Here is a 20,295-nt window from a genome sequence, read left to right on the forward strand (position 1 = left end):
CAAAATCAACGGATGGGTTTTCGAAGACGCCATGTTTTTGCGTGCAAGCAAAAACTTCAAAAGTCGTCTAAAGTTCGAAAAGTATCTCTTTCACATGGAATAGCGCAGCCGGCCAGAAAAATTAGTTGAATTGTTCATCCAGAATTATTTTGTGTACTCAATAAGTTGCTTAAACCAGTGTTCTTCTTATATTGTAACTGTATCTGCTGAAGGATTGTGGAAAAAATGATGCAATTAATCGAAATACTCGAGAAAACTGTGTCGCCAGGTAAGAAAAATGGTGGCTGTCATACAATGGGAGAACTTTCAAATGGGGGAGAGGAAAATGGAATATTTCGCAAAATGCTTGTGATGCAAACAATGGCCCAATGCCCTGGCAACATTTTTCACACAGACCACTTTCTTGTGCACCTGACCACACGATTCTGTGGATAATTCTGGTGACGCTGGGAAGGGCTTTTGTGAGGGAAAATTGCGATTTTCTCACCAAGAGAGACGCGACATAACCATCAAAAAATTTCTGTAGAGAGATGCCATTTGTGTGCGGGGAAAAAAGATGAATTTAGCCTTGGGATTCATGAGCTGGCGCAGAGCAATATATACACTTTTTTTCTCAGCTGTACTTACAACATGTAATCTATAACTTTTTTTTCTGCCAGATAAAAACGAACTTCTGGTGGCCAAGGAGTTTCTCGAGCAAGCAGCTAATTCGAACCTTCCGGAATTCCTCAAAGCCCTCTCCGATGTCCTCATACGCCCAGAGAATAGTGCTGTGGCACGAATGGCCGCTGGATTGCAGCTGAAAAACCATCTGACCAGCAAAGATAATAAGATCAGACAGGATTATCAGACGCGATGGCTTCAATTCTCCCACGAGATCCGGGAGTACATAAAGAAAAATGTAAGTAATCTTCTCTTTTAATTTTCTTTTTTTTTTTTTGAACCAAGAAGTTATCAAGCTGAAATTGCTATTTAGAAGAGGCTAAAGCACTTATCACCTTATCACTAGATAATTTTCAATATTTGTTTAATGCCAAAATTCGAAGAGACATTTATTTTAATAAAAAAAATGGACAGATAAGCCTAGATCGGCTTATTGTAGGTGAGATTCTTAATGTGACCAAACTCGGATTACATACAAATTCGATTTGGAACTAAAGATGACAGATAGGGTAAAATGTGGTAATTTGGAACCATTTACAATTTGGAACACTTGAGATTTTCTCACTGTTTCAGATGAGCAAAGAGAAAACAAAGACTGCAAAATAGAAGAAAAAGACGTTTAAGAAGAAAAGGAACAGATTTCTTCCTTTTGAATTCCTAAAATAGTGCGAAAATCCCAAATGTCACAAATTGTAAATAGTTCCAAAATACATTAATTTACCCTACAGCAAATTGGAGTCAAATTTCTGAAAAAAAAACTGTAAAATTTTTATTTAAATCAAAATACCTAGAATGTGGCAGGAAGATGACCAGAATATCCTCTATAATTTTGTCTTAAAACTTGATTTTATCAGTTGCTCGGTAGCCGAGATAATTTATATTTGCTTTGGAACTCGTTTTTTGACCACAGCGGGCATTTTGCCCGTGTGACGAACTACAGCAATATTAAAGAATGAATTTTGTAATGATTTTCTTTTAAATCTTTATTTAAAAAGCGGTCTTATTACACCTGTGTACTTTCGCAGCGGTGGGATAAAATTTTTTTTTACACTAATCTTAGCAAAAAAACCAGTGATAAGCCCAGATAAGCTTATGGTACTCAGAGTATACGTGAAAATTCGACTGTGAATTGAATTTTGGGGGTAAAGAATCGCGTCGAACCGATTTAATCCATTTCGACCGACAAGAACAGTTCACCCGACGCGATTTTTTACCCCCAAAATTCAACTCACAATCGAATTTTTACGCATTTCGAGTTGCAAGCACCCAGAGTTACACGCATTTCGAGGTTGCCTGTAAAGAATCTCATTTTCTATTTTAAATAGTCTGAGTAGGGAAGGACAACAAAAGGACGAATTTGGTTAATAAACATTAGAGATAGAGTCCGGTGTCCGGTCCATTTGAGTATAGTAAGGGTCGGGGTACAGTGGTTTAAAGGAGGAACGGATGGGACATATTGTTATGCCCTAGACACACTTATGACTTAAGCCGATAGACGACTTAGTGCAAAATGATGGAAATGTAGTTTAACCATTATTTCGAATATAGTTACGCTAAGATGTCTCGGCTAATCCTCAGGTTTGTCAAGGCCAGAAACATCTCAATCTCACTCACAAGGGAGGTCATCGAGTCATCAAATTCAGATTGGCTTCATATTGAGAACATAGACGCGGATAGGGATCATAAGGATCGTGTCATACTCAAAAAGTGCTAAATTTTTTTTCCTTTGCAAAAAAAGCAATCAAAGGCTTCCATAAAATGTTAATGATAAAGAAAGTTCTAGAGCCAGCAGGAGCAGTCGTGGTGCAGCGGGCTAGCGGACGGTGTTTACAACGCAAAGATCTCGAGTTCGATTCTTGCTTTGTGCCGCCTTATTGTTTTTTTTCTTCTATTATTTTTTTATCTGTTTTTTTTTGTCGGATTTTTTTTTTCATTGACCGTAATTTTTCCTTAGTGTATCTATATTTGCTTTGCACTGTAATATACTCCTAATATGAATGTTTAACTAAAGTAAGTGTCTTAAAAGTTCTTCAACGCGTCTGCTTGTTTTAATTTTTTTTTAAGGAATAGAAATTAAGAATTCATCCATATACGGTCTTATTGGTCCTAGATATACATAGCGTTATTTTTATTTGCTTTTTTAAATCACTTGCCTAAGCAATGTGTCTTGCAAAATACATCAATAAATCTATGCACAAGAGATAGAGAATTATTATAATTAGCAATCTGCACAAAATCAAGATATGTTGAATTTTGTTATATTTGAAAATTCAATTCAATATTGTTTTGAAAAAGTTTATTGGGAGCTTTTGCCTAAATTGATTGTGAGTCATACTTTAATTCGGTGTGCTCATTGTGAACATTGCCCTCTGTTTTAATCATTTCTTTACAAAAGTCCTCAATGCACAAATTAGTTTAATAACTAATTAGTGCATGTGGATTTCTGTAAAGAAATGATTAAAACAGAATGTACAGTCACAATGTGCACATCGAATAAAAGATATGCATTCACAATCAGTTTGAGAGCAAGTTTCCAAATAAACTTTTGTAAAACAGTATTTGACAATTGATTAAAAATGAGTGAGTGTTTTTTTAAATTCTCTATCTCTTGTGCATAGATTTATTGATGTATTTTGCAAGACACATTGCTTAGGCAAGTGATTTAAAAAAGCAAATAAAAATAACGCTATGTATATCTAGGACCTCTAGGACCAATAAGACTTTTAAGACACTTACTTTAGTTAAACATTCATTACAGTGCAAAGCAAATATAGATACACTAAGGAAAAATTACGGTCAATGAAAAAAAAATCCGACAAAAAAAACAGATAAAAAAAATAATAGAAGAAAAAAAACAATAAGGCGGCACAAAGCAAGAATCGAACTCGAGACCTTTGCGTTGTAAACACCGTCCGCTAGCCCGCTGCACCACGACTGCTCCTGCTGGCTCTAGAACTTTCTTTATCATTAACATTTTATGGAAGCCTTTGATTGCTTTTTTTGCAAAGGAAAAAAAAATTTAGCACTTTTTGAGTATGACACGATCCTTATGATCCCTATCCGCGTCTATGTTCTCAATATGAAGCCAATCTGAATTTGATGACTCGATGACCTCCCTTGTCAGATACTAAAATTTCATCGAAATCGCTTGATAAACACCATTTTTCCAGAAAAACAAAAATTTAAGAACAAATACGAACAAATGACAAAATTTTACGAAAATTTTTTGTGTGTTTACGAACATTTACGAACAAATGTTTGTAAAAGTACAAAAAATGTTCGTCAATGTTTATGAAAAAGTACAAAATTTTACGAGCTTTTTTGTGGGTTATACGATTCACGAGAATTTCGTAAGTCCTCCATAGGGTTTCACAAACATTTACGAACAATTTTACAAAATATTTTTTTTTCTGATTCCTCATATCCGTGTGATGTTACATCAATTCGATTTATTATTTCCTAAGGTGTCATAGGTAGGATTTATGAAAATTTGAAGTTTTGAGTTTTTTGACGTCACTCTGTTTATCTGTCTTTCCGTCCGGCTGTTACCACGCCTAAAGGGTAAAAGGTTAGAGATTTGGGGCCTTCGGGGGACGCTCCATAAGTCAACCCATCTTCATCATTTTTCCCTCTGTCTTCCTCTCCAAAACCATTTTTTTTTGGATTGCTGAAAACGCAATCCAAATCGTACGATCGTATCTTACCAAATCTTAGCGTAACCAAATCGTACGATTTTTAATTTTTTGAATATTTTTTTTTAGAAATTACCCAGATTGTATAATTCCTAATAACCATTTTTCAAGGTCAAAAGTTAAAAAAAGGCTGTAGAGAGCGTATTTCTTATTCGATTCGTAATCATTTTTCGGCTCGTCGGAAAGGTTTTAGAATTTCGGGTAAAGCGGTCTTCAGGCTACAGGTTTAGCCCAGTTCCCAAAGGTCTCAAAATCCTGAATAGCGAGGGGGCCGGTCGCTCCTATCACTTGGACCCGGGATCACCCTTACGCTGGGCCTTGGGCTGTTGGGCGACGGGGCTGCATTCGGACCCTCTGTGTGTGCCTTTTGTATCCTGCTTCCCAAACCCAGTCTCCCATGCACGGGCCCATCAAGCGTAATAAAATGTGAAGCTATTTTTCACTTTTCCTTGTACAAATTTTGCAGATATTACACCGCGCCTTAAACAAATTTGCTCATAGTTCTTGTATTATTTCGGCGAACATTATGAAATATGTATGAAATCGTCATATTTTTTTCATTTTCCTGTCCAGGAAAAACCAACATTTCTGTGATACTGAACTAGGCATGAATAGAAACCTAAAAAATCAGAGAACTTTTTGGTGTAGTGCAATTCACTGCCCATTTTACAGTTTAGTCAGAAAAAAAGTCCTGAATATGAAGCACGAAAAAATGTGCGAAGGCTGCCTACATTCCCCTATGCCATATGGCTAAGCCTTAGGTCTGCAGCTCGTATAAGACTGAACTGGTTCCAATCGGTTATGAACCTGTTATTATTATTGATTGTTATTATTATTGTTATTATAATTTAATGACCAGTGCACAATAAGTTTTGTTTGTAAACATGTTTTCAAAATTTCCCATGAGAATGAACGAGATGACTAGATCTAGATCTCACTCACTCTCATTGAAAAATCAAAAACATGTTTACTAAACAAAAGTTATTGTGCGTTGGGCATAAGCCTTCCGAACCCCTTAACCCGAGCTAGAAGGGGTCAGAAATTCAACTTTCAAATGGCCATATTTTATTCGATTTCATCCGATTTAATTGAAGGTTTAATTAATCGAAAAATCGATTTCGAATATTTCGAAAACTAGGCGAAACCTTTTTTTTTTAATTTTAGTATGTTGTAGCTGAGGTTGAGACCTTTCCAACGGTGGGTTGCGCTCCTCCCTCAATGAGGCCATTTACACCGCCGCATTGGATTGAGATTGAATTGTCCTAAAATCGGTTTTTGGGACAATTCAGTCAGAATTTAATATGTCAGTCTAAATGACTTCAATGATCGTTCAGATTGCGGTCTTAGATTAAGACTTAATTATCCGAAATCCAGTTTTGGAACAGTTCAATCCCAACCTAATGCGGCGGTGTAAATAGCCTCAATGTTCCCTGACCCGAACTATAATCGAAAATGTCTTGATCTGACTGGATTTTCGATTTTTATGAAGTGATTTCGATGAAATTTTAGTATGTTGTATATCTGGAATCGAGATCTTTCTAACGATAGGATCCATCCGTCTCTATACCAAATTTATAAATTGATTCAAATCGGTTTTGAAGCGGCAAAGCGGTAAAATGATACGAAAGTACTTTTGAGGTATATAGCATCTAAGTCACGAGTTTGAGCATTTCGCAAAGCCTGGGACACTTTGCCGCCCCTTTCTATTTAAATACTGCCCAATGTGTCGTAGCTCTAATAAAATCGGTCCTTTTCTCAGATTCTCTCGGCTCTGGGAACGGAAAATTCTAGACCATCATCGGCAGCTCAATGCGTGGCTTATGTGGCGATGGCTGAGTTGCCAATGAATCAATGGGATTACCTGATAGTGACTCTGGTGAATAATGTGGTGGATGAACATTCCACAGAGATGAAACGGGAGGCATCACTGGAGACAATTGGTTATATTTGTCAGGAGATTAGTGCTGAAGTCCTTGAGATGCAGTCTAATCAAATCCTAACGGCCATTATTCATGGCATGCGTAAGGCTGAACCTAGCAATCATGTTCGTCTAGCTGCTACGAATGCCCTTTACAACTCTCTGGAATTCACAAGAGCCAATTTTGACCAGACATCTGAGCGTAATTATATTATGGAAGTGGTGTGTGAGGCAACACAGAGTCAAGATACACAAATTTGTGTTGCAGCACTGCAGTGCCTGGTGAAAATTCTCTCATTGTACTATCACTATATGGAACCATATATGGTTCAAGCCCTATTTCCCATTACCCTTGAAGCTATGAAATCGGACAATGATCAAATTGCTCTGCAGGGTATTGAATTTTGGTCAAATGTTAGTGATGAGGAAATTGATTTGGCTATTGAGAATCAGGAAGCAAGTGAATCAGGTTGTCCACCATCTAGGGTATCAAAACACTATGCTAGGGGGGCATTGCAGTTTTTGGCACCGGTTTTGATGGAGAAATTGACAAAACAGGAGGAATTTGATGATGAAGATGATTGGAATACATCAAAAGCAGCTGGTGTTTGTTTGATGTTATTGGCTACATGCTGTGAAAATGACATTGTACCCCATGTAATGCCATTCATCAAGGAGAATATTAAGGCGGAAAATTGGAGATATCGTGATGCTGCATTGATGGCATTTGGATCAATTCTCAGTGGTATTGATGCGAATACGTTGAAGCCACTTGTGGAACAGGCAATGGTGACATTGATTGAGTCAATGTATGATAGTAGTGTTGTTGTCAGGGATACAGCTGCATGGACTTTTGGGCGAATTTGTGAAGTGATACCCGAAGCGGTGATATCATCGCCGCATCTGTCGAAATTGCTCGAGTGTCTGTTGAGGGGATTGAAGGAGGAACCCAGGGTGGCAGCTAATGTCTGTTGGGCGTTCACGGGATTATCAGAGGCAGCATATGAAGCTGCTCTGGCGTATGATAGTACCCCGAAAACTTACTGTCTCTCAGAGTATTTTGAGTATATCGTTGAGTGTCTACTGACAACAACTGATCGTCCAGATGGCGCTCAGGCTAATCTAAGATCAGCAGCCTATGAAGCCCTAATGGAAATGATCAAAAATTCCCCATCTGATTGCTATATAGTAGTCCAAAAGACGACAATGGTGATTTTGGATAGATTAAATCGTGTCCTGGCAATGGAAAATCACATTAATGTACCGAATGAAGCTCATCAAATTAGTGATTTACAGTCCCTTCTCTGTGCCACATTGCAGGCACTCCTGCGAAAAGTTGCTCCAGAAGATGCACCAAAAATTTCAGACATTGTTATGAATTCCCTCCTCAATATGTTTGCGTCAAATTTCGGAAAAGTTGGTAATGTCCAGGAAGATGCACTGATGGCAGTATCGACTTTGGTTGATTTGCTAGGTGAGAAATTCCTAACGTACATGGATGCTTTTAAGCCCTATCTCTACATGGGATTGAAAAATCATCAGGAATATCAGGTTTGTTGTGCAGCAGTTGGACTCACCGGTGACATTTGTCGTGGACTCAAACTCAAAGTTTTGCCATATTGTGACGAAATAATGACCCTCCTGATGGAAAATCTCAGCAATGTCACCCTCCATCAAAGTGTAAAACCACAAATCCTGTCAGTTTTTGGTGATATTGCCATAAGTATTGGGCCAGAATTTAAGAAATATCTAGAACTTGTTCTGCAAATGTTGATGCATGCATCACTCGTGCAAGTGGACAAAAATGATTTGGACATGGTGGAATATCTCAATGAACTGAGAGAAAGTGTCCTAGAGGCATACACGGGCATTATACAGGGCCTAAAAGGGACAGGAGAGAAACCATTGCCAGATATAGAATTGATGTTGCCATATGTGTCGCACATTGTCAAATTTATTGTGACCATTGCACAGGATAAGGATTTGTCAGAGAGCAATATTGGTGTTAGTGCAGGACTTATAGGGGATTTGTGTACAGCCTTTGGACCACCATTGCTTCAATTGATTGACAATGAGACCATTAATAAGTTACTGGCTGATGGCAAAAAGTCCAGGCTGCAGAGGACAAAGGCTCTGGTCAATTGGGCTGCCAAAGAAGTTAAGAAGCTCCGAATGATGCAGCAACAGCAACAACAACCAATGGTCAACAGTTGGTGAGTTATTGCAATTTTTTTTTTGATCAGCTTCCCAGCAACGAAAGTTCCCTGTTTGAACACTATTCCCTGGCCGCCACCGTCGCGATATGTCAAACAAGGAACTCTATCGTTTCTGGGTTGCGTCCATTAAATGATCCACTTGTCATTTTGATAAGCTCTAGAATCAGTAGCGAAAAGTGAGTTTAGCTTCTTAACACGTCAGTCTGGGATTAATTCTATTTTCTTGTACATGGAGTTTCGGCTTGAGTGAAAACGGATTGAAAGAATTTGATATGAATTGCCTACTATTGGGAGCTCATTTATAAAATAATTTTCAAAATGATTTGCATACATCACGGCGTTTCCGTAACTTATTCAAAAGACTTCTCCTGTGGATATGCAATTTTTCTGTGTCACTAGAGTAAATTCCTGGACTTTTTTTTTCAGTCCTGTGAATGTCGTTGAAAGCGGAACTCCCTGCATTCTATTGATATTCAAAGGCTGACGCATTTGGAAGCAGATCACTTTTGAAAAGCACTTTTTAGGTATATATGTTTTGTGAATATCGTCTACTAATATTTCGACAGTGTTTGCAAATTTCTTCTAGGAAAAATAAAATAAAAGCGAAGAAAACTTAAAAATTTTAAAGTTAAAAATTACTTTAAAATTACTGTATCAAATGTCGGCCAGTTGGCAATTTCGGCCACAATGTTTTGTTCCTCAAATATCAATTTATTTTTAGTTTTTGAATACCCTAGTGGTTTTACAGTGCAAAAAAAGCGAAAAATATTGTTTTGACGAACGGGACTATGTGAAAAAGACTTTGAAAAAATTCATATGACCGTGGTGTCACATATAAGATTAATATTAATATTAAGAAAAGCCGGAGAGAGAAGTATAGTATTCAAAATTTCAAATGGAATATCACGTGTGTTAAAAAGAGTACACTCTAGAGGAGTAATACGATGAAAAAGATATTACTGTTCGTATTAATTGTTTTCTGAATCGTATTACAAGCAATTCGAGCAATTTTCCATGCGTGCCAACTGTGATTCGGTCAGTTTTCGAGCAATTGTATTGCTGCCAACTTTGTAAGTAGAGGGGAAATGCGAAAGAGAGGCAGTACAGTCGAGTTCCTCAAATTTGAATGACGGTTCAGTTCAAAATGTAAAATTTGAGGTTAAGTCAAGAAAGTTTTGCGTGGACTATGAAATAGAACCCTTTTTATTTGGTCTTTTCTCAATATTATCATATTACAGGAAGTACAGTCGAGTTCCTCAAATTTGAATGACGGTTGAGTTCAAAATGTAAAATTTGAGGTTAAGTCAAGAAAGTTTTGCATGGACTATGAAATAGAACCCTTTTTATTTGGTCTTTTCTCAATATTCTCATATTATAGTAACTTTTGCAACAAATTCCATTTATTTCACAATAAATTACATTGATATAATTCCGTTACGTTTTTGAAAATATTGTTCAAATTTGAGGAGTGAGAAATGTCATCTATATCCCCCAAATGTTCAAATTTGAGGAACTCTACTGTATTAATCTTAATATTGTGACATGGTCAGCCAGTGTACCTCGGATCGGAAGGTTGTCCCGCATATCGGAACCCCAAAATATTTTTTTAAAATAATTATTTGTTGCATTTTAGCAATGACTTAGAGTAAATTAAGCCTAATTCAAAACCTGCTCCAAATGGAAATTTTTCTCAATTCCAAATGGAAACGTCATCGTTTTCATGGTAAATACAGTACTAAATTATTATATTTATATATTTTCTATACTTCAGTTTCATTACACTGTGCAACAATTTTAAACTTTTTTTTATCCTTGGGTTGTTGTCATGCTATTTTTTCTATTGCTATAGTCAAATGATTTACGAAAATATTTATCATTTTGATTTCATTTGGATTTTGCGCCTAGAATTTACGAAAAACGGTTTTTTCCGTTTTTTGATACTTGGGTGCCTACATCTCCGATTCTGCTGAACCGATTTATTTCTTAATACAGTCATACAGTAGACTCTCTCAAATTCGGGCATTTGGAATCGAAATGTCAACCGAATTAGAGAGAAATTCGGGCAGCAAATTTTTTGAAATGCAACGATTTTTTGTTCATCTGCATACTCATATTGAGTTTATATGCTCATTGCTATTATAAATTTCATGAAAACCTCTTAATAATGCAAAAACACATCAGAATTAAGACAAATCATGGCAAATTTGAGCATATTTGCTTCATTTGATAACACTGTGCAACGATGATTTTGTCCCTGGGTTCTCATGCTATTTTTTCTATTGCTAGGGTCAAATGATTTACGAAAATACTTATCATTTTGATTTCATTTGGATTTTGCGCCTAGAATTTACGAAAAACGGTTTTTTCCGTTTTTTGATACTTGGGTGCCTATATCTCCGAATCTGCTGAACCGATTTATTTCTCACTAAGGAATAATTTGTTCTCCTTTAGATGCCCGATAAATCCTCTGAACAGATGAAGTTCGTATCAAAATAATAAGTATTTTGGTAAATCATTTGACCCTAGCAATAGAAAAAATAGCATAAGAACCCAGGGACAAAAAAAAAGTTTGAAATTGTTGCACAGTGTAATCATAATCAAACTTGTAAAATGTCAACAAACTATTTTCGAATTTAACTGCCGCCCGAATTAAAAAAAATAGCCTGATCTTAAAAGAGCCGAATTAGCGAGAGTCTACTGTATGGGAACATTTGTTCTACTTTACATGCCCGATAATCCTTTGGACAGACGAGTTCGTGTAACTGTCACCAGGAGTGCTGCAGTCTCATATATGTCAGAAAACATGGAAAAATTGAACTTTTTAGCAACTTTAATCAAAAATATCTCGAAAACTAGGACTTTCCCTAACAATCTATTTAGTGGGTTTTCTAGAGAATTTTATTAGTTACATTTTTATCCATGTGCAACCAACAGATTGTTTTTTAACCTCGAAATTGAAGTTCAAACGAAAATCGAGCACTGCAGCTCAGAAAAAATGGATTTTTGCAGCTTAGTTTTCCATCAAGAGTCACAAAAACATCTCTTAGAAAAATAGCGTAAAGGTGATTTTAAAACGCATGATACCTCCTACAAACGGTGAAAAGAAGTAGATGGAAGTTCCATCTAAGTAGTGTTGCCCAAAGTTTTGTGTCCGGTGTAATGTTTCCGGGGAAAATGAGGTAATATGCGGGACGAGATATTCAATTTTTCGAAATAGATTATTCTTTAATTTATTATTTATAAAAAAATGAAATGGCTGTCCTGAAAAGTTGTCACTGAGAAGAAAAAGAAGGTACGATTAAGTTTTTTTCGTCATAATGGTAACATTTTTAGGTCTAAAAATACATCAACATTTTTTGTGTTAAGTTTACACTTTTTTAGGGATAAATTTAGCATGGAAAAGGGTAACTTTCACCCCTAATACATCTAAAAGTGGTAATATTTACACCAATATTGGTTCAATTTCTCTCAGTGATGTAATGGAATCGTCGATGTATTAATTCACTGAGAGAAATCCAAAAAAGTTAAAATAACATTCCGGAAATGTAAATTTTACCCTGCAGTATTGATCCGAAATCGGTGTAAATGTTACCCTTTTTAGGTGTATTGGGGGTTGAAGGTGCCCTTTTTCATGTTAATTTTACCCTTAATAAGGTGTAAAATTAGCATTAAAAAATGTTGATATATTTTTACACCTATAGTGTTAAATTTCTGAGGAAAAAACTTAATCGCACCCTCTTTTTTTTCTTAGTGTTCGAATAAATTAGTAGATTATCACATCAAATATATACCGATAAAGTGCTATTTGACATGATTAATCGTGTGTAATAATCACATTGTATATATATTTAGACAAACGTCTTGTTAATCTTTTAACAGAGCCTTTACTTTTCAGATTATGTCCAACCATCAATGACCATGCCTATCATCATTCACAAATAAGTTACAATTACCAACCAGTGCAGGTAACACAATCTGAATCATCGATTATTCGATAAATTAATTCACGCAACATTATACACTTTTCCAATATATCACCTTTTAAACAATTTCTTCCGATATTAACCTATAAGATCCAATTAAGTAAAAGTAATAGAGTTGAAAGAAAAAAAAAACATTGAGATAACAATTATTCAAGGATATCAATTTAGTTATTTCTTTTCTAAACAAAAGTATGAACATTTCTATTGGGATGTTAAAATATTTTTAGTGCGACAAAATTTATCGGTCAATTTTTTTTAGGCCACAAAAAGGAAACTTTTGAATTGAATAGTTTAAAAGTTTTTTTTTTAAATAAAAAAAAAGTAATGTAAATGACAAAATTGAGTAATTTCCAATAGAAGTGTACCTGCTTGATTGATTCATTTTATTATTAGTATTTTTCATTTTTTTTTAAACATATTCATAAAAAATACAAATTTACCATTAAAATGGGATAAATTTCTTCTAAATTTAAACATTGAGAAAAAGAAAAATCAAATAAAAATAAGGGATGAGTAGTTGGGATTAAGGTTGAAGTAGATGAAGGTGGAGTGAATGAGAGTGAAGAGACGGACAAAATTAAAAAATAGACACATAGAAATTACACAGATGAAAAATAATAATAAAAAAAAATCACAGGAGAAAATGTGGATGGTTTTGAATGAATCCATTATGATTGCGTTCTTGTTGACTTCATGTGGTCGATGATTGTTTATCTGTTTTATTTTTCCCGTTTCCCCCGATCCCAAAAAAAAACTACTGATTGTTGTGATTCAGATACAAGAATAAAAAGTGCGTTAACATTTGAGAGTCTTTTAAGGTAGATGGAGAAAGAGCGCGAGAGGAGAAAATCAAAGAAAAAGACGAATTTGGTGAAAGAAATTTTTGATTACAAAGAAAATGTGAAAAAAAAGAAAAATAAATTGAGGAAGGACAATTTTTTAGGTGAAGTGAAAGAGAGAGAAAGAGTCCAATGTGAATAAAAAGTGAAGAATAACTTGGTCTGATTTGCGTGATTCTGAGCAATATAAGGTATTACAGAGACTTGAGATAGTGAGAAAGTAATTACTAGTTTCTAGATGTAGAACTTAATGATGAAATATCAATTTGTGAGTGCCTCTATTTTGTCTGAGAACTTAATTCGACGTAGGGAAAAGATGGTGTGTAGTAAGCAAAGACGAACAAAAGATCTATAGTGTCGACCAAAAGTTTCTTGACAAACCTATGTTCGAAAAACCTGATGGAAAAAAATGATAGAAAAAATATAACTTTTTGAAATTTTTCTTTTTGCAAATGAGTTGCTTGTAATAGAGATGCATATAATGTGATTATCAACCCCTCTGAGTCGAAATTCTGAGATTCTGGTTTCGGAATCGAAACTCTGAGACCTCTGAGTATTCGTGTCCGGTTACACATTTCTTGGGATCCACGCATTGATGAGATGCAGTCCTGGAAAGCTCACACTGAAAATTTAGCAAACGCGCTCCTACCATTAATAAGTCGTTCTTATCGCATTGCCCGTCTTAGTCCAGTAAATGTGTTGCGGGCTATGTATTTTTCCTGAGTGGAATCCAAGTTGCTCTATACTGAGAAAAAATAGGCAGCGATACCCTTTTTTCCCCATAACTTTAACATTTTTTAGGTGTAAAAATATACCAACATTTTTTAGTGTTAATTTTACACCTTTTCAAGGGTAAATTTAACATGAAAAAGGGTAACTTTAACCCATAATAATAATGCCGGCACATCATTCCATGAAGGAGCAAGGCCTTCCCGCAAGGGGATTTCTAGACATGCATTATTATTTTTTCTTGTACAGGATGAGGTTGTCAGTCCCATGCCTTGTCGAATCAAGTGCATTGAAGCTCACTAGATGCAATTCGAACACCCTTAACGCCAGAAAAATTCCTGGTGACCAAAAGGGGATTCGAACCCGGGACACTTGCATCATAGAACGAGTGCTCTAACACTTGTATATGTCTACGGTTCCATTTGATACCATGCTAAGTGGTTTGCTACTTTGAGTGATATGTTATTCCTGAGATCGAATTTTTGAAAAAAATTTAAACAGGCGGCATAGAAAATCGCCAATTTCAAATGGCTTCCTGAAAAGTTGTCACTTGGAGATAGCATAGCATCACTGAGAAGAAAAAGAGGGTACGATTAACTTATTTTCGTCATAACAGTATCATTTTTAGGTTTAAAACTATATTAATGTTTTTTCGTGTGTTAATTTTACACCTTTTTAGGGGTCAGAATTAATGTCAGAAAAATTTCTGGTGACCTAAAGGGGATTCGAACCCGGGACACTTGCATCATAGAGCGAGTGTTCCACCACTTAACCCATTGAGTACCCAAAATACACCTAAAAAGGGTAATATTTACACCGATTTCAGATCAATAGGATAAGATGGGGTAATTCGGAATCATATCTATTTTGGAATCTGGGGATTTTCTCACTGTTTCTGATGGTCAAAGAGAAAAAGAAAGTCACGAAAAAATACAAAGCTTTACGTTTGAGAGTACTTCTTTGTTATTTTTTCGTTTTTCCATCTAAAACTGTTAGGAAGTCTTAAAGTTACAAATTAGACATGATTCCAAATTACCCCATCTTACCCTACTGCAGGGTAAAATTAACTTTTCGGGAATGTTATTTTGACTCTCTCGAATTTCTCTTACTGTACGGATTACCTTTTTGGGGAGGCACCTATGAAACTACTCTCGCATCTGTCATTCGAGCTCAGAGATTTGCCATCCGTTTGTATCGTTCAGAAGCATAGAAGTGATTCCTTGTGGCAGGGTTTCCTGGACCTCAGATATTCCCACTTAACTTTTAAGAAGATGACTCTAAAGGTATTTTTTGGGCGTAGTAGCTATACAGTAAAATTTTTTTGGCTGCTTTACCATGATTTTCATTGTAAATTTTACATTGAACATGTAATCGTGTGTACTAATACATATTTGTGTAATTTGTACACATTTTGTCTGAAAACTGTGTAATTTGTACACCTTTTATTTGAAAACTGTGTAATTTTACACGAAATATGTAAGAAAATATACAAAACTGTGTAATCATTCCCAGTTGATTACACGGGCTACAATTACATAAAATTTAAATTACACATTTGCAGATTACACGTTTTGTTGAAATACATAATTTGTGTAATTTTACAAGAATAATCGTGGTAAAAAAAGCAAACCAACGATTATCCTTGTAAATTTTTTTTACTGTATTTTAATGTGAGGAGGTGACGTGAATCGCGCCTGGGCCCGCTAATTAACTTATCTCTTCCTAGGAGTGAATTGTTCAGACGTAGTTTCCTCTATCAGGTGCCGGCCCTTTTCAATGACCTTCCTAGAGAACTCCAATCCCATACTGCAAGCAATTTTTCCCTCTTTTATTTCCTGAGGACACATTTGTGACATACCTATACGTCCGAGCGCCCATAGTATCCCAGTTGTTTGTCCCGTTGCCCCACACTTATGCATCCTGCCTGAGGGATGTTTCCTAAACTCCTTTGACCATCTGGAGTATTTTCTGCGTGTTTGCGCCTTGTCTGTTTCCTGCTGAACCGCCGCTTTTGTGGGGTTTTTCCTAGGCCTTCTGCCTGTTTTTTACTCACTAATGTACAGGGGCAAGCTTGTATGATATAGGCCATGATAGCATCCTGCTGCCAGTGTCAGCTTCATAGAGCCTCTGTCTGGGGGCGATAGAGCAGCTCCTGGCTGCCTGGATCGTTGTGACGTCTTTGCCGTGGATGATTTGTTCCTTTCTGATCGTCCCTGCCTACTTAAATAATTTCTGATACTCCTAATATAATCCTTTATTGTCTTTTCATCCCCATATATACATATATTTTAGTTTTGGCAACACGTGCCTAAATAACATGAAAAAAGGCAACTATAACCCCTAATGCACCTAAAAACATAATATTTGCTCCGATTTTGGATCAATACTACAGGGTAAAATTAACATTTCCGGAATGTTATTTTAACTTTTTCGGATTTTTATCAGTGTATGTATGAATTGACTATTGCAAACTTTAGGAATGTGCTAATCCACCATTTGACTCTCAAATGATATAACTCCAGAATATAGCACGATTAAAAGCAGTTTTTTGTACGTATTTGACCATTTTGAATAAGTTTTACAAATGTGTCAACAAACTTTTGGCCGATGAAAAATGCTCAATTTTGGGAAAACAAATATTTTTGACATGATATAAAATGAATTAAATTTTTTTTAAATACATAAATATCATCTATGGATTACAAGCAACTCATTTGCAAATAGAAAAATTTCAGAAAGTTATTTTTTCTATCATTTTTTCACTTGGTTTTTCGAACATAGATTTTTCAAATGATTTTTGGGACGACACTGTATAAACGTGAAAAAGAGGAGAAAATGTATTTTACAAATCTTTTTTACTTCATTCATCTTTGTCTCATCCCTATCACTACTTTGTTTTTTATTTTAAGGTTTAAAAGGGTGGGGTAAAAACAAACATAGACTGACGACTGACGAAATTATAAAGAAGAAATCCTATTTAGAAGGATTTTCTCAATATATTAGAATGTTAGATGATGACGGAGATAAGATCATAAACGGTCCAATTAATGAATTTTACAATTTTCTTTATTTCTTTTTACTAATTTCATTCTTTTTTATACGAAATATGCTTAGATAAATTGAATCGAATTTTATCCTCTTTCAATCGTGTAATTTATTAATTAAAAGAACAAAAAAAAAGAAACTAAAGTGTATTACGCTTAAAATGAAATTCAAAGCTGTGGGCATTGTTTATGTGTGGCAGGAGAAGCAAAAGAAATAAAAAAAAACCAAAAAATGAGTAGTTCGACGATGTATAGAATTAATTTTCATTTTTTAAGATCTTTTTTTTTCAATTCCATAAGGTTAAATAACAACGTAATTAATCAAAATAAATCTAATAACAATCACATATAGACAATGTACATAACAACTAATTGATATAATAACCGTTTTTGATCTTCCAAAGAAGAAGAGCATTGGAGAAAAAAATCCATTTTTATTCTACTTTAGTGAAATCAGAAGATTCTTTTTAATCTTTGGCTCCACGTACGGAACTTTTTTGGGGAAATAAACGGAGAAAGGGGTCTGTACACAATATTTCTACGTATATGTACACCACTAAACGACAATTGCATACTGATGGTCAGAATGCGACTGATCCGTAAATCCGCCTTCAGATTAGAGGTTTAGCCCAGTTAGACCAGTTCAAGAAGATTTGGCAAAACAAGCAATGGCAGTGATTTGTTAAAATTTGTAGGATCAACTGTCTTTAATATTATTTAGCATTTTAATATTGCTTAGCATTTTTTGTTCGAGAATTGCTGACCGCTTAGCATATTTTTGCTGATCAATTCAGCAAAAATTTTCTGAAAAACTTCAGATTTCATTTTCAATGAAATTTGATTTTCTTCAACTATAGCGTTTAACAATGTTTTAAGGTCAATGCTGAAATAAATGATCAGCATTGTTCTCCAGTTCAATCACATTTTTCCCCCTTGACTTGCTTAGGTTTTGCCTTTTCCCTTCCCAAGTGGCACAGTATGACTAGATCCCCATTACTTAGCCCTAAAGATGTCATTTAAACGTTTGTAACGCTAAGTCAGTATAATGACCAAAATTTTACTAGTTTGACAGCTATCAAAATGAAGGTTAGTTGAGTGTCGAAGTGCCGACATCACGATGACCATTTATCGTGTCGAGCTAATCATTAAAATGAAAGATCAAAAGAGGAAATTTTTCATTTTTGAGGCAACAACAGAACTAGTGATTCCCAACCCATAAATTTAACCCAAATGGAGACAGGAAAAATTCCTGCATCCACCCAGGCTTGAACTGGAGGCCTTTCGTTGTCTAGGCGAATGCTCTACCAACTGAGCTATGGAGGCACTGGCTCTGATTGTTTTTGCCACTGATCTCAACCAATTGCCATGTGCACTTCAACTCGTTTTCGACTCACTACGAGCTTTCATAAACGGTATCATGCATACAATTGAACCAGCAGCTCACGTTTTCTATAAATGAAAAACATGGGCTGCTGCTTCAATTGTACATATGATACAGTTTATCAAAGCTCATAGTAAGTCAAAAACGAGTTGAAGTGCGTGAAGTGCACATGGCAATTGGTTGAGATCAGTGGCAAAGATCCATCGTAAAATCCTCCTGTCAAACGCGGCAATGAGTTCGCAATTTTATTTATTGAGGGCCCATCTTTCAAATGTATACGTGAGTACTGTCAGAATTTTGTTTAAAATCTGTAGTCATCAAAGAAGATCCCGGTTACAAAGTCTTACATCATCTTGTTTTTTATTGATTTCCCCAATTATCTGCCATATGACTTTTAAATGACTAAGATATGACTAATGGCCTCCACATACTACAGAAATTTACGCCCATATTGAAGCAAATTGCCTACGCTTGTGTAGGAAAAACTCCTAAATATTGACGTGAATTTATTTACTGTGTAGAGGCCATAACTCAAAATGTCAGACTCTTACTAAAAATTTACGTCGTAAGGACCAGTTTTTGCTACTTGGGGTATATAAATTCTAACTTTTAAATTAAAGTTTTCTACGTCACTTCCATTACGTAGCATGAGATTCAAAGGAAGATGATTGGTTTTACGTAAAAAAGTTCCATGCTGAAGCCACTAAAATAAAAAAGAAGAATTTCAAAATGCTCTTTTTCACTAAAATCCCTTCCATTAATTCCATAGAAATTCATTGTAAATTTACGTTTCAATTTGTTTTTTTTTTAAACTAACTAAATTAGTGTGATAAGAAATTGTGTTTCAGGAGAAGATTCACTGTGTGAAAACTTTGGTATAATTGTTGGAGAAGTTGTTGAAATTTAAAATCAAACTGAATGATGCATAAAAAAATGTGTAAAAGTGTGCATGAAAATTAAGCGTGTTGCGACAGAGACAGAAAAAAATTGCGTCAAATTGTTTATTTCCGTTGCAATGGACAATATATCGTGTGAAAGGTAAGATATCGAATTTGCGTACAAAACTTTGATAAATTTGTGTATTTTTTCTCCTTTACCACAACTAGCAAAATGACTTGTTTTCTGTGAGTATGTGTCATTCGTGCTAAAAGTGATAATAAGGTGTATGTGCGAGTTTATTGATTCCTATATTTTCAGGATGAATATTTCAAATGAGCTTTGATGATAAAACCTTTAGTGAATACAAAAAAGAAGTGTGAATGGTGATAAACTTCCAATCACATCAAATCATTTTATAGAATGTGAAAGAAAAGAAAAATATATTTCCAAAAAAAAAAAGAAACGGATATCACTATACAGTTTATGAAAAAAAAATGTAGAAGTTAGCTAAATTTAAATAGTGTTGATTAAATGAAACTGAAAATGCCATTCCATTTTTTGAGGTGAAAAAAAAGGGTGAACTAGGAAATGTATAAATTGATGAATATATTTCTCTATAAGACAAAACGGTGAAAGTGTGAATCTTATGTTAAGATGAGACACATTTAATCTATAAGTAAATACTGTAAAATTACAATATTTTCAAATAACACACAAATAAAAATAAGTAGACAACAAAACTATATTGAAATTTCAAAGAAAAAAAAACGATTTCCAAAAAAAGTATATAGTAAATTAATTGCAGAAATGCAAACTACATTTTTAAAGTTATTATTTTTAATTTTTATATTGATTTTTAATGAATTTTAGAAAACATTCTTTTGGAAATTTTAAACGACATTTTATTTTTTGATTAACTTTTATGCATTTTTGCAAAATAAAACACTGTTG

General features: G+C 34.9%; 1 protein-coding gene across 2 annotated transcripts; it reads left to right on the top strand.

Moving 5' to 3' along the window:
* The first annotated feature begins 55 nt into the window (after positions 1-55).
* On the top strand, positions 56-19,807 carry LOC129807994 (importin subunit beta). 2 transcript variants are annotated; one of them, XM_055857626.1, is made up of 4 exons: positions 56-268; positions 660-901; positions 6,115-8,486; positions 12,385-19,807. In XM_055857626.1, coding segments are annotated over exons 1-4 (2,658 nt in total). In that variant the 5' UTR covers positions 56-225; the 3' UTR covers positions 12,386-19,807. The 2 variants fall into 2 exon arrangements, with proteins under 2 accessions (XP_055713601.1, XP_055713600.1); XM_055857625.1 differs by having other exon boundaries at positions 12,433-19,807.
* The last annotated feature ends 488 nt before the right edge of the window (positions 19,808-20,295 follow it).

This window comes from Phlebotomus papatasi, chromosome 3 (assembly GCF_024763615.1).
Source record: "Phlebotomus papatasi isolate M1 chromosome 3, Ppap_2.1, whole genome shotgun sequence".
In the NCBI taxonomy this organism is placed as follows: Eukaryota; Metazoa; Arthropoda; class Insecta; order Diptera; family Psychodidae; genus Phlebotomus; species Phlebotomus papatasi.